General features: G+C 44.3%; 2 protein-coding genes across 9 annotated transcripts in view; one reads left to right on the top strand and one right to left on the bottom strand.

The window, feature by feature from the left end:
* RGSL1 (regulator of G protein signaling like 1) overlaps positions 1–2,211 on the top strand; it is a 40,410-nt gene extending 38,199 nt beyond the window's left edge. For 5 of the 7 annotated variants that reach the window (XM_053391136.1, XM_053391137.1, XM_053391135.1 and 2 more), the window contains one exon: positions 1,911–2,006. The gene's annotated coding sequence lies outside the window, so the exon portion shown is untranslated. Of the gene's footprint in view, positions 1–1,910; positions 2,007–2,121 lie in introns of those variants that run through there. The other 2 variants (XM_053391132.1, XM_053391133.1) reach the window with 2 other exon arrangements.
* RNASEL (ribonuclease L) lies at positions 1,874–12,099 on the bottom strand. Of its 2 annotated transcripts, none has more exons than XM_053391141.1 (7): positions 12,005–12,099; positions 9,225–10,710; positions 7,069–7,157; positions 5,274–5,476; positions 3,868–4,003; positions 2,984–3,132; positions 1,874–2,519 (listed from the first exon to the last, which is right to left on the bottom strand). In XM_053391141.1, exons 2-7 carry the CDS (start codon positions 10,636–10,638, stop codon positions 2,381–2,383), a joined length of 2,130 nt encoding a protein of 709 aa, XP_053247116.1. In that variant the 5' UTR covers positions 10,639–10,710; positions 12,005–12,099; the 3' UTR covers positions 1,874–2,380. The 2 variants fall into 2 exon arrangements, with proteins under 2 accessions (XP_053247116.1, XP_053247117.1); XM_053391142.1 differs by having other exon boundaries at positions 9,225–10,707; positions 12,005–12,098.
* Positions 12,100–13,432: the final 1,333 nt, after the last annotated feature.

The raw sequence follows: 13,432 nt of genomic DNA, 5'->3' as shown, positions 1-13,432 counted from the left end.
GTATTAGAACAAGCATTGAAGGCCCAATCTTCATGGATTTAAGCTTGAATTGCAAAGAAAAGAGAAGTGTTATTTTAAGGGCATTTTTGAATATCTGTAATAGCAATGTTGTCAATACGGATTTTTTTTTAATCCCTTAAGTTGTTTATAACAAGTAATTCAGTGTGTAGATCCCAGTAAATTGGTTCAAAACAGGTGCTCCCAGGGAATAAACCATCCACACTGTCCAATAGTACCCCCCCCCCTTTGTGCACCAGGGGAGTCCTAATTTTCCCACACTCACTTAATGAGAGTTTTGCCTTCTCAGCCTGGGTGCCTTCCCTCTCAGAATTCATCCTTCACCCTGTCACAAGGTCACCACCCCACTGCCAATGCCCGCCATTCCATCGCTCACCTTACTCTTTTGAAGTACCTCAGAACTAATCTTGAGTGACATAAACTGATTGTCCTTGCCCAGTGTTCCAAAGCTGTCAGATAGGCAACAATTCAGTGTTGGCCCTGACCTTTAAAACCTTAAATGGCCTCAGCCCAGTATACCTGGACACTGAGGTCCAGCTCCAAGGGCCTTCTGATGGTTCCCTCATTGCGAGAAGCAAAGCTACAGGGAACCAGGCAGAGGGCCTTCTTGCTAGTGGCTCCCGCTCTGTGGAACACCCTCCCATCAGATGTCAAGGAAATAAACAAGTATCTGACTTTTAGAAGACATCTGAAGGCAGCCCTGTTTAGGGAAGTTTTTAATGTTTGCTGTTTAATTGTGTTTTTAATATTCTGTTGGGAGCCACCCAGAGTGCCTGGGGAATCCCAGCCAGATTGGCGGGATATAAATAATAATAATAATAATTATTCTTAGAGGGACCAACACACAGTAGAGAGCAGGTGGGACAGGCAGGTCATCAGAGCAGATGCCAGGACCCAGCATTCTTGGGCAACTGTTAGGGTCCCAGAACCCTAACAGATGCCTCCTAACTTACAATGTGTGGTATGAACCTCCCTTTAAATTTCTAGCTGCCATTTTGATTCCCAACCCCACAGCTGTGCTACATTGTGGGAAATTAAAAGGGCCACCCAGGCACACGTCTGTCTGGTCCTTCTCCGAGCACGGATGCAGCCCACTGTTGCCACCAGGAAAGCCCATTAGAGCCCTCAGAGGGAGGAGGGAGGGAGGAGGCCCACCCATCATCTCAGGGGCCCTTGTAATTACACAGAGATCAGACACTTATCAAGCTAACCTAGTGTTATTCTGAAGGGCAGCAAACTGGAGTCCTCTGAAGATGCCAAGACATCTAACTTATATCCCAACCCTGCCACCCCTCATTTCCTGGAAGAGGCTTTAGGCCAACCACCAGAAGTGGATTTAGGGGAGCATGACTGGTTCGCCTGCACTGGGCACCGAGCCAAGAGGGGTGGAGGGGTGTTGCAGCAATGATAAAACAATGGAAGATGAGAGGCAGGGAGGGGCAAATTTTGGTGTTGCCCAGGGTGCCATTGAAATTTTAAACTCCAAAGTCCACCATGACAGCCATGGTCCTTTCTGTAGTTCAACATGAATGTAGAATGTAGTTTTCTTTGGCAGGGATCTGTGTCAGACCCAAGGGGGGCCTTTTGCATCCACCTTGTTTTTGTGCAATGGCAATGGAAGCCCCATTAGTTGCAGCTATATTGCCAAGAATCTAAGCCCACCATAAGTTGCATTGGACATGGCTGATACCAAACTTGAAGTTGTAGACTGCCTTATTGCAGCTCTGCAGTATGGAAATGCAGGGAGATCTGAAGTAGCAACATTTCTGGGCAAGCACACTAAAGAGAACTGCTGTAGTTTGACTGCAGTTTCATTTGCATTTGTTGAGCAATCCAAGATCAAACAACTGCAGAATGTAATAGAAAGTATTTATTTTCTCTTTCCACTGCAGAGCATAAAATTTAGGAAATTATACAACATCTGGATTGATGTTTTGCTGGTAGGTGAGAGAAAGCCTCAATTTCAAGCAAACAAGCTTACCAAATGCATAGACAACTAAAGCTGCCTTCTGCCAGCCACAACCTTCCTTTCTGTCTCTTTATATTACACGTGCTGCAGCTTTCTTATTTGACTTTCTTATTTGACTTTATCTGGTATCTTAGCCGAATGGGACAAACTGAAGAAAGGCAGAAGAGTCGCGTGCAAGAATCAACTGCTGCCGATTCTCATCGCAACCGAGAAGGGTTCTGAGCACTTGGAGAATATATAACATCCTGTGTTGCACAAATTCTGGCAAGATGAAAATGATTAATTCTGGAAAGAGGCTCAGAAAAAGAGGGACATGTTGCTTGCCTCTTAATTATCCTTACACCTTGAAACAAAAGAGAACTCTCATGAAGAATCTCGGTCTTTTGGTCCCCATTATAGCTGAGAAGAATTCTGTGCATTCGGAAAATGTTTATCATATTTTATATTATGCAAAGTCCGGTAGACATAAGTTGTTAAATTTGGGAAAAGGTTCAGAAAATAGTCTTCTGGCTCCTTGATTATTTCCTTCACCCTGAAATAGAGGAAAATGTGAATCCTTTTAATACCAGTACGTAAGAAAGCAGTAGTTTCGATTTGTATTTTTTTTAAATAGAATGTGAATGCTGGTCTCTGAATTGGAGCAAATGCCAATCCACGGAAAACCCTTTTGCTGTTTGCTCTGATCCAATATCAAAGCATGGGTTTTCCTGGGCATACTGCTGGGATAAAACAAATGCACTCAAACACGGTGCTTTAAAGCTGTGGTTTTGTGCCTAAAAATGAAGCACAAAGGGAAGCATGAATGAGTCCTCAGTTTAGCCCTTTGACACTCCACTTGACCACTGGGAGGCCTTTTCAAAGATGTGATTATCTAAGTCCGGATTCACATACTGGTTTACAGAAGAGGAAGTACACTGCATAGAAATGGCCACTCAGTGACTTATCTGCAGAAGGCTAGGGACAGCTGCAAATCTAGAAAAAAGAACTCTCACTTACTTCTCATTCTTCTCACTGAAGTGCTCCCCCATATTCCTGATCAGCTTCAGTAAATCTGTCACACAGTTTTCATAATCTTTATTGTTTTTCTTATTCTTTTTCTTGTCATTAAAGGGACCAACCATACAGTCCAATACATCCTTATCAATCTGAAAAAAACACATGTCCCCTGTCATTAATCTGGGTCCATGAAACCCACTCCTCACAATACAGTTTCCATGTAGACCTGCAAGCTGGCAGATTCCAAGTCACAAAAATATACAGTATACAAAAATATACACAAAAATATACATTTGACAGAATGGCATGAAGTATGACATATATTGGTTATTATAATACTATACTGGTTAATTTATTGAAACAGTTTCCATTTATATTGCTTGGCAGATTTTGCAATACAGTCATACCTTGGCTCCCGAACACCTTCGGAGTTGAACATTCCAGCACCCAAATGATCGAAAACCAAAAGTGAGTGTTCCAGTTTTCGAACCTTCTTTTGGAAGCCAAATGTCCAGCAGGGCTTCTGCAGCTTCCGATTGGCTTCAGGAGCTTCCTGCAGCCAATCAGAAGCCGCACTTCAGAAGTTGAATGGACTTCCGGAACAGATGCTGTTTGACTTCTGAGGTACAGCTGTGTTTAAAATCTGATCTAACGGCAAATCATTTCACAGACATAGGAATGGTTTTGCAGGGGCAAACAGATACTTGCCCAGGGCCAAGACGTGAATCAGACCTAAGCTGTTTGTTTTGCACTTAAGTTGCCCTCATGCCTTTGAGAAGTGATGAAGCACTGGCACTGACAATGCAGAAGGAAAAGAGGTCAAATGTGGCAGTTCAAATCAACACAGCTGAAGCTTTCATACGGAGTTGCAAGAGATCACTTACCTTTTCAGTCCAGTCCTTGAAAGGATCTTCCTCACTATTCAGAGCCTTCAGAATTTCACTAGTGCTGTTATGGTGCCGAGTGTTGCGTGTCTTTATATCGCTCTCATTCCCAACGTCTCTTAAGACCCTGTATCTCCTGGCAAACAAAAGGCAGTTACTAAGAACCCAAAGAGCCAAGGTGACCATATGGTAAGGCTGGTCTCAGAGACGGGGAAAGGACAGAGCACATGCTTGGTCCCAGCTTCAACACCTGCCATCGCCAGTTAAAAGGACCCAGTAGCAGTCAATGAGACCCTGGTGGCAGCCAGGCAGAGCAGACAACACCAAGACATAGACAAATAGTCTGACCTAGAATAAAGCAGCTTCCTCTGTTCTCCTGGGGCAGGTATACTGCACCCATTAACTCCTGTCATATGCAAGGAAGGGGCATCCTTGCTCTGCAAGCTGCCTTTTATAACAAAACTCTGATTTAATGCAGTGTGGCTAACCTGTGGCTCTCCAGATGTGGCATTATTATTGTGGCTGTGCAAAACCCATTTGAAATGTGTGTTTCTGCCTGTTAAAGTCTCTTGAGATTTTTTTGTTAGGCATGAGGGTGGATTTTCAGAGCCCTAAATAGTAGTGTAGAATCAGACATTGATCCCTTAAATCTTAGTGCATGGATTTCAGTGCCAATTGCACATCACATAGTTCATATTCAATATTTGGTATTTGATGGCTAGCAATATCTGATGACAAATAATATTAATACTGCATCAATGTGCTGTCATATCTGCAGCAAACTCACTATCCAAATTCACTGCAGTTATTTACTGAAATATATATACAGTCAAACCTCGGTTCTCTAATGGCTCCATATTCAAACGTTTCGGCTCCCTAATGCCAAAAACCCAGAAGTAAATGCTCCAGTTTTCGAATGTTCCTTGGAACTCAAACGTCCAACGCGGCTTCTGCTTGACTGCAAAAAGCTCTTGCAACCAAACGGAAGCTGCAACTTGGCTGTCAAACATTTCGGAAGTCGAACAGTCTTCCAGAACGGATTACGTTTGACAACCGAGGTTGACTGCATTATTTTTATCTTACATTAATGATTTGCCTTGTGGTTTTCACATGAGGAGGAACAACAACCCAGCCTGAACATTAGTTATATTTTAAACAACATGACAAAGCACATGACAGTCTATAAGCAACAAAGACAACTAAAGCAGCGTAATCAAATTCTGAGCATCAATTCTGAAGGCAAAACTTAAGATTTCAAAAAATAGAAATGAATGGATTAAAACATTTCCCCAAAGTGTCATTCTAATCCTTCCATGCTGTTGTAGTAACAGGGCAAATCAAACTGAGGAAGGTAGAATGATAAGAATGGATAGTTGCCAAGTTTCCTGTATTTATTTAGTACTTACACCTTCTTGCTCCAGAAATAAGGATGGTAGATCAACTGTCCCAGTTGCTCAGTGACTGGGATGTTTTCATCAGGAGATTCCAGTCTTGCTCTGAGGTCTTCTATTTCAAAGTGATCATCTACATCCTTTGGACACTGCGCAGGCAAGGCTTCAAAGCAGATTGTCCCCCTCATAGCAACATATAGGGCTAGACTTCTGAGAGCCTACATGTGAGAACAAATGGCAATACGATTTCACAACACAGAATGTCATTCTTGGGCAAGTAGACAGGAATCACACTTTCATCCTTTGTGCCTGGGCTTAGTTCTTGCCGAGATGCTAAAAATCTGTGTCTGGGCTGTGTCAGTTTAAATTGCAAGTAACACAATCACATGACATAATGTTTCTACACACAAACACACCCCTTGCATGTAGAAACCTACCTAAAATGTTAGAGAATAGGATTATACTACAGCTTGTTCAGTATCTCTATGTTTTGCCCTATAGACTAAATAGCAGATGGAGGTAATTTCAACCTGGGGAAAAAATGTTGGAGGACATACTGGTTCTTCACCACTATGGTCCTGATCAGATTCCCACCACCACGACTGGAATCAAATTTGGCCCTTAGAAACACAGGGCTGCACTGACAGGTTATTAAATTCTCTAATCTACAGTCGTACTTGGATCTTCAACGCCTTGGTACTTGGACATTTTGGCTCCCAAATGCCGCAAACCTGGAAGTGAGTGTTCCGGTTTGCAAACATTCTTTGGAACCCGAACGTCCGATGGGGCTTCCGCAGCTTCTGATTGGCTGTAGGAGCTTCCTGCAGCTAATCAGAAGCTGTGCTTTGGTTTCCGAACATTTTGGAAGTCGGATGGACTTCTGGAACGGATTCCATTCGACTTCCAAGGTACGACTATACCAGGGTTATACAGGAAATTAAAAATTTCACAAAAACAATGACACTGTTACCAGAAAGAACTCCTGGGACCAGAACTAGCAATTAACATTCTTACTGATGTCAATTTATTCTTGTTCTTTGAACAATACACCTGATATACTCATTTTCAGGACCTACCACATTCCCGTGACTTTAATTTGTTTTAAAATGTTTCCAATAATACAGAAATGTATTTAAAACTGTTGTACTCCACCCTGGCACCTTTTGGTGAAGGACTGGTAAGAAATCAAATAAATAAATACAAGTTGAACCGGGCAAAGTTTGGGTAAACTCATTGGAATTACTGATCTTAGGTTAAAGGTAAAGGTAAAGGTACCCCTGCCCGTGCGGGCCAGTCTTGACAGACTCTAGGGTTGTGCGCTTATCTCACTCTAGAGGCCGGGAGCCAGCGCTGTCCGCAGACACTTCCAGGTCACGTGGCCAGCGTGACAAGCTGCATCTGGCGAGCCAGGGCAGCACACGGAACGCCGTTTACCTTCCTGCTGGTAAGCGGTCCCTATTTATCTACTTGCACCCGGGGGTGCTTTCGAACTGCTAGGTTGGCAGGCGCTGGGACCGAACGACAGGAGCGCACCCCGCCGCGGGGATTTGAACCGCCGACCATGCGATCGGCAAGTCCTAGCCGCTGAGGTTTTACCCACAGCGCCACCCGCGTCCCCGATCTTAGGTTAGCCAGATACATTAATTTCAATGGGGCTACTCTGAGTAGGACTAACATTCAATCCAACTCTATGTTATGGTTAAGCATAAAAGTATATTGTGCACAAACACACAATACATTGCCTTAATGGTTGGGGATAATCATTCTGCAAATATAGAAGGCTGGAGAGGCAACCGCAGAGGCAACTTACCTGCAGATCTTCTGTGATGGTAAGATCTTTTTCATCATCTAATTTTCTGGTCTTATCAAAATCTGCTAGAAAAACCTTGCCTGTGACATCTAGCAAAATAAATAAATACATAAGTGGAAGCAATCAAGCGGAATGGTTTTCACATCTTTGTGTATTGAATGCTTTGTGGGGAAAGAGCACATATTGGAAACTTTCAAGATTCAACAAGAGCAGCCAATTCACCTGCTCACATGCAAACCTACGTGAAACTTCATGTCAGCGCCTGAGGCTCTTCTCTGCATGTCCCTGGTGGTTGCTAGGGAGAAGGCCTTCTCAGCTGTTATACCCAGTTACAGAATGGCCTCCCCAGAGAGTCTACCTGATGCCTACTTTGTATTGCTGTTATGGTCAAATGAAGACATTTTCATTTCCCAAGGCTTTTTAGGGGCTTTTGATTTCTGTGGATTTTTGAGATTTTGACACTTTATTTTAAAACATCAAAGATGTGTCTGTGTCATGAACATTTTTATGGTATTGTTGACTAGTTTCACTTTATCTCTGCTGCTTTTAGCTTTTATGTTTTATTTGAAATGTATTGTTTTTATATTTCTGATGTTGAGGCAGCACAGAAGTATGATAAATAAATATTCACCTCAAGCACTAATATCACTTCAGGGACTCCCCACCCACCCCCACCCCCATGCTCAGTTACTGGAAGTCACAACATGGCAATGTGACCTTTGATCCTAAAAAGATTTGCCACCCTAATGTAGATGCCAACAGAACTTAATTTTTTATCTGAATATGTAGGTCAGACACCCCCCAAACTTGGCCCTCCAGATGTTTGGGGACTACAACTCCCATCATCCCTAGCTAACAGGACCAGTGGTCAGGGATGGTGGGAGTTTTGGTCCCAAAACTTTTGGAGGGCCGAGTTTGGGGATGCCTGGTGTAGGTTGTTCTCCAGGTAGAACCAGAATGACTTCTGTCTGAAACCATCCATCCATCTGCTTAGTCCTACGTTCCAGATTTGTTGAGGGGATATAATGCAGAGGAGAAATCATAATATTCGAAGTATTAGTGCATAATAAGTAAGTAAACAATGGAGATCTATTGGAGGGGCAGGCCACATTTCTGAAGCAGTAAAAAGGTGTAGTGAAATTATTCTCAAGATTTAGGATGGTGGCGTCAGCTTCCAGACGGCTTGATCTGGGAGCTGGGTGAGTAGAGTGCAGACTAGGATCACAGGAAGTACTTTATATCTAGTCAGACCATTGGTCCCTCTGCACTCAACATTGTTTATGCTCAGATTGGCAGTGGCTCTCCCCACAGGGCCACACAGGAGTCTCTCCCAACCCTGCCTGGAGATGCTGGGGGTTGAACATAATTAACTTTTTGCCTGAAAAGCAGATATTCTATTCCTGAGCTGGAATCTCTCCTTCCTTAATAATAATAATAATAATAATTTTATTTATATCCCGCCCTCCCCAGTCGAAGCCGGGCTCAGAGTGGCTAACAACAATAAAAGTAACACAGTTTACATAAAATCACAATCAATTAATTGAAATACATTCTAAAATCAATTCATTCTAAAATCAATTCAGGATCAAATTAATGGCAACCATTGGGCTAGTGTTCTATGAGGATTACCAAGGGAGCGGGTCAGACTGTGCCTTGCACCAGTGAGGCTGCTGGTTAAAAGAGGAAAATGCAGGGCACTATGACCACTACAGCTTAGAATATCTTAGGGTTTGGTATGTCACCAGAGAGTCAATCCCATATCACTCCCTGTAATAAATCTCCAATATCTGCTGCTGTTTTCTTTCAGCTTGTGTGTGTAACTATTCTTCTATGCTGCTCACATGCTTGCTGTTGGATCTGAATTTCTGACCCCTTGCAGTTGATTGGCTAGCCAATTCCCACCCCCCACCCCAGGTGTAGGGAACCTGTGGTGCTCCAGTTAGTGCTGGACTCCAAATCCCATCAGCTCCATGTTCCGAGATTATGGGACTTGCTAGCCAACAGTATCTTAAAGGACACACATTCCCCATCCTTGGTTTACACCATAAAATGGAAAACCTGCTACTCCATATTTCTTTCATAAAATTCTTTCAACTACACTTGGGTAATGGCTTGGGTTCCACTCAACAGACAGCCATATAAGAAAGAACACAAACCTATCAAAACGTTACTTGGGTGCAGATCTTGATGCCCAAATCCAAATGAGTGCAGTTCCTTCACTGCCTGAAATATTGTTTCAATAATAACATTACTTCTCATAGTTCCATTCTCAGTCTCTGCTGTCCTGAAGTATTCCTCAAGGTTTTTCTCACATAGGGAAAGACACAAGTAGAGACAGGAGTTCTGCTCTTCCCACCCACAGAACTTCACCAGATGTTTGCTGGTACGGCACTTCTCAAGGCAGGTTTTCTCTCGTTTAGCATTTTCTGCAGTGGTGGGGAATATCTTCACAGCCACCTCTTCCCCATTGTAGAATCCTAGGTAGACACCTCCGTGGGCACTTGTCTGAATTCGGAAATCTGAAACCATGAAGATCTTGAGTTTTCCAATCATAGGACGATACTTTCCATAAAGATCTCGGAGCTTGGATTGCCAGTGTCTGCTAGCAGAGGTCCATTGTATTTCTGGCTGCCTTAGACAAGACAATGCTCCATACTGGCGAAGAAGCGTTATCATTCTTTTGTTGTAATTCAGGCTGGCCATATCTATCAAGTTCCCAATGTCTGTTCTTGCTCCCTTTTCACATAATGTCTTCGCTATTTCATAATTTTCCATTTCCACTGCTGCCATAAGGGCTGTTTTGTTTTTTTTGTCAGCGTCGTTCACGTCCACTTCTTCTTTTTCCAATATAGCCTTCACCAGGTCTAGGCTTTGCCTTTCAGCTGCCAGGATCAAAGTAGTTTTCCCAACTTCATCTCTCTTATTCACATCAGCCCCATGTTTTAAGAGGAAAAGGGCAGCTGCCTCTTTGCCTTGGGCCTGATCCTTTTTAATCACTGAGAGAGCATGGACCAATGCATTTCTCTCCCAGTTGTCGCAGATGTTCACATCAGCACCCAATTCTTCAACTAGGACTTTGACAACAGAGCAGTGGCCATACCTGGCAGCATCCATCAGGGCTGTTTCTCCACCTTTATTCAGGGCCCTTTTATCCTCATCAGCCACATTTCTGGGCAAGTTAACATCTGCCCCACACTCATACAAAAACCTCAGGGCCTCTTCTCGCCCATACCCAGCAGCCTCTATGAATGCCGTGAAACCATTCAAATCACACTCATTGATGGCCGACCCCTTCTGAAGGAAGAGCTTTAAAAGTTCAACGTTGCCTGTTATCCCTGCTAGAATAAAGGGGGTAGCTCCGTTGTCCTTCCTAGCAAGTGGATCGGCTCCTCTGTCCAGCAGAAGGTGAACAATTGCCTCTTCGTTCATTTGTACAGCACTGTGAAGGGCTGTCCATCCATCATTCACCTTTGAATTGATATCATTACCTTCTTCTATCAACTGCCGGACAGTCTCGATCGATCCTCTTCTTACTGCATTATTTAGCTGAAGGGCTTTATCAGCTGCCATTTCTTTTCTGTAGGGTTCTGACGCCTCTCCCAGTAGTCGTGATTACATTAGCTTTCTGCGAATATATTTCTACTGCAAGACAAAAGCAGCAGCTATGACATTATCAACTTAATAATGGAAGAGCTATTCACACAAAGAGTTATGGTGCCACAAGGCTGGATGCAAGACATAGCATCTCTTGATTCAGTGGTTTTGGATAGTGAAGGTTCAAATAACAGAGGTGCTACATAGCGAAAGGTTAGTCACACTGCCTTTGTCACATGGATCCTGAGTGGTTGTGGCTGGTGCCCATCACGTTGATTCCCCCCACAATATCTTCTGTGCCTCAGTGTAGGGTTACTCCACAGCAATGTTACACTGGGGCAGAGAGGTATTGTGGAAAGATTAAAAGGGCAGGAACCAGCAACAGCATTTCTTAGCTATACCAGCTGTGTTTTTTCTTTTTGCTGCTGCTGTGCCCACCTGTCACCACCAAGATAAGGTGAAGATGCTGGTATGATTTTAATATTTTATTTAACTTCCTACTGAAGATTTTGACAGATTTTTCTGTTAGCCAGGTGCTATTGTGGGACAGCGGCGCCTCCTCCCCTGGACTACACAGTAGTACAATTTTAATTGCATTTTCTTCCATGGGCATAGCCAGGATTTTTGTTAGAGCAGCAAAACTGACATGATTAGTTAGTCAAGTATTTTTATTGTTTTACTTGATCTGGGCGAACAGCTGCCCCCACCCCCACCCCCACCCCCTTGGCTATACCCATGTTTCCTTCATCGTATTTAGTGGAAGGTGGGTTCAGCGAGGTCACAAATCTCTTAACAAAAAAGGCAACAAACTGCAAATAGTTAATCAGGTGATTTAAAGATGCTGCTGCTGCCAAAAACAGAGCCAAACATTAATAAATCGATAGCAGCACACCAGGTTCATCCTTCTCATTAGGATTATTTGTAATTTTTATTTTAACGTAATCCTTTGTTATCTTAATTTTCTGTGTGCAATGCGGATGTTACTGTGGTTGGTTTTAATGAGTCATTTTATAATTTCAAGCTTCCAGGTGTCCTATTTACAACATCTTTCTTTACTATGTTGTAGGACGTAGGTAGAAAAAGAGAGACACAAAAGACTGAATATTTGTCACTGCATCTTTCTGCCCGTTCGCTTAAAGAAGACAAATTTCCGGGGCGCGCGGAGTAATTCCCCCCCGAAATGGGGGCAGCCGGGCCTCCCTCCCCCCGCCCTAAATCCAGGCCACGCCCAGGAGGCCTTCCTTTGCCGGCCGCTTTTTCCTCCCTCGCCTGCGGGGCCAGAAAGCCCTCGGCGCCGCCCGCGACCCTCAGGCCAGCCGCCTCCCGGCCCGCCCGCCCTTACCGCCCGGCGGAGGATCTCTCGCCGCCTTCGCTCGCAGAAGGGCGGAGAAGTTTTTGTGAGGGAAGGAGGAAATTATCGCCACCACAATGCATTTCCCCCTCTTGAATCCGGCGGGGCGAAGGCCGCCCGAGGAGGAGGAGGAGACGGAAACGAGTTTCAGGGGAGGGAGAAGCCGAGACGGGCGAGGCTCTTGTCGCCTCAGAAGGGGAGTGTTATGTACTGAGGTGAATAGGATCCAAAAGGCAGCAGTCTGATTGGTCCTAGAACAATAGGATCCAAAAGGCAGCAGTCTGATTGGTCCTAGAACAATAGGATCCAAAAGGCAGCAGTCTGATTGGTCCTAGAACAATAGGATCCAAAAGGCAGCAGTCTGATTGGTCCTAGACGCGTGACCTCGGTCGGGCCATGATGTCCTTCGTCCAGTCTCCCTCGCCGGGTTGTTGCGAGGATGGAATGAGGTGGGGAGAAGAAACGGTGCGCAGCGCCCTCAGGAAGCTCTTCGGAAGGCCAGGGGGACGGGAGTCGGCGAAGGGAAGGTCTGGGTTCATCTGGCGTGGAAAGGCTTCTCGCCACATCCTTGCAGGGCTCCCACTCTGGCTGAAAATGTGGTTTTCCTTGGCGCTTGTGTAAGAGAGGCTGGTGAAGAGCCTGCAGGATCGGGCCCCTGGCCCAGCCAGATGCACAGCACAGCAGACCTCTGGCTTGGCTTATTACATTTCTGTGCCACTTTGCACTCACATGAATCACAAAGCGGCTTTCAAACAATAAATTACAGCATAATAGGACGTCACAGAAACATTGATAAAGAATATAAATCTCCAGTAAAACAATTGTAATCTATAAAACCTCCTGCCAACCTAGCAGTTCGAAAGCACACCAAAAAGTGCAAGTAGATAAGGTCAACGGCGTTTCTGTGCGCTGCTCTGGTTTACCAGAAGCGGCTTAGTCCTGCTGGCCACATGACCCGGAAGCTGTACGCCAGCTCCCTCGGCCAGTAAAGCGAGATGAGCGCCGCAACCCCAGAGTCGTCCACGACTGAACCTAATGGTCAGGGGTCCCTTTACCTTTTAATCTATAAATCACTATTAACAACACAGCTAAAAAAATAAGCTAAACAGCTTATTACGAGAAAGTCATACAACAGTCATAGTATAGGATTCATAAAGTACTACAGCATTCATAATCTATAAAACAGTATTAACATTAACAAAGCGGCAACCAAAAAATAAACCTAGCGCTCTTGAATTCATACACACACTCTCCCCACCCCATGACTCATAATACTGCATCGCCTTCTGCTGCGCAGCAACTGAAGCAGCCTCAAAATACTTCACTGGGCCTGGGGAGGAAGTGAGCAAGCACAACAATGAGTAAAGGAAGTTTAAAATTTGTTGTGGTTCTCCAAGGATGACCAGCTGGGTTTTTTTC

Source organism: Podarcis raffonei, chromosome 6 (genome assembly GCF_027172205.1).
Source record: "Podarcis raffonei isolate rPodRaf1 chromosome 6, rPodRaf1.pri, whole genome shotgun sequence".
Lineage (NCBI taxonomy): Eukaryota > Metazoa > Chordata > Lepidosauria > Squamata > Lacertidae > Podarcis > Podarcis raffonei.
Note: the sequence above shows the minus strand (reverse complement) of the source record. Positions and strands in the feature narration are given on the sequence as shown.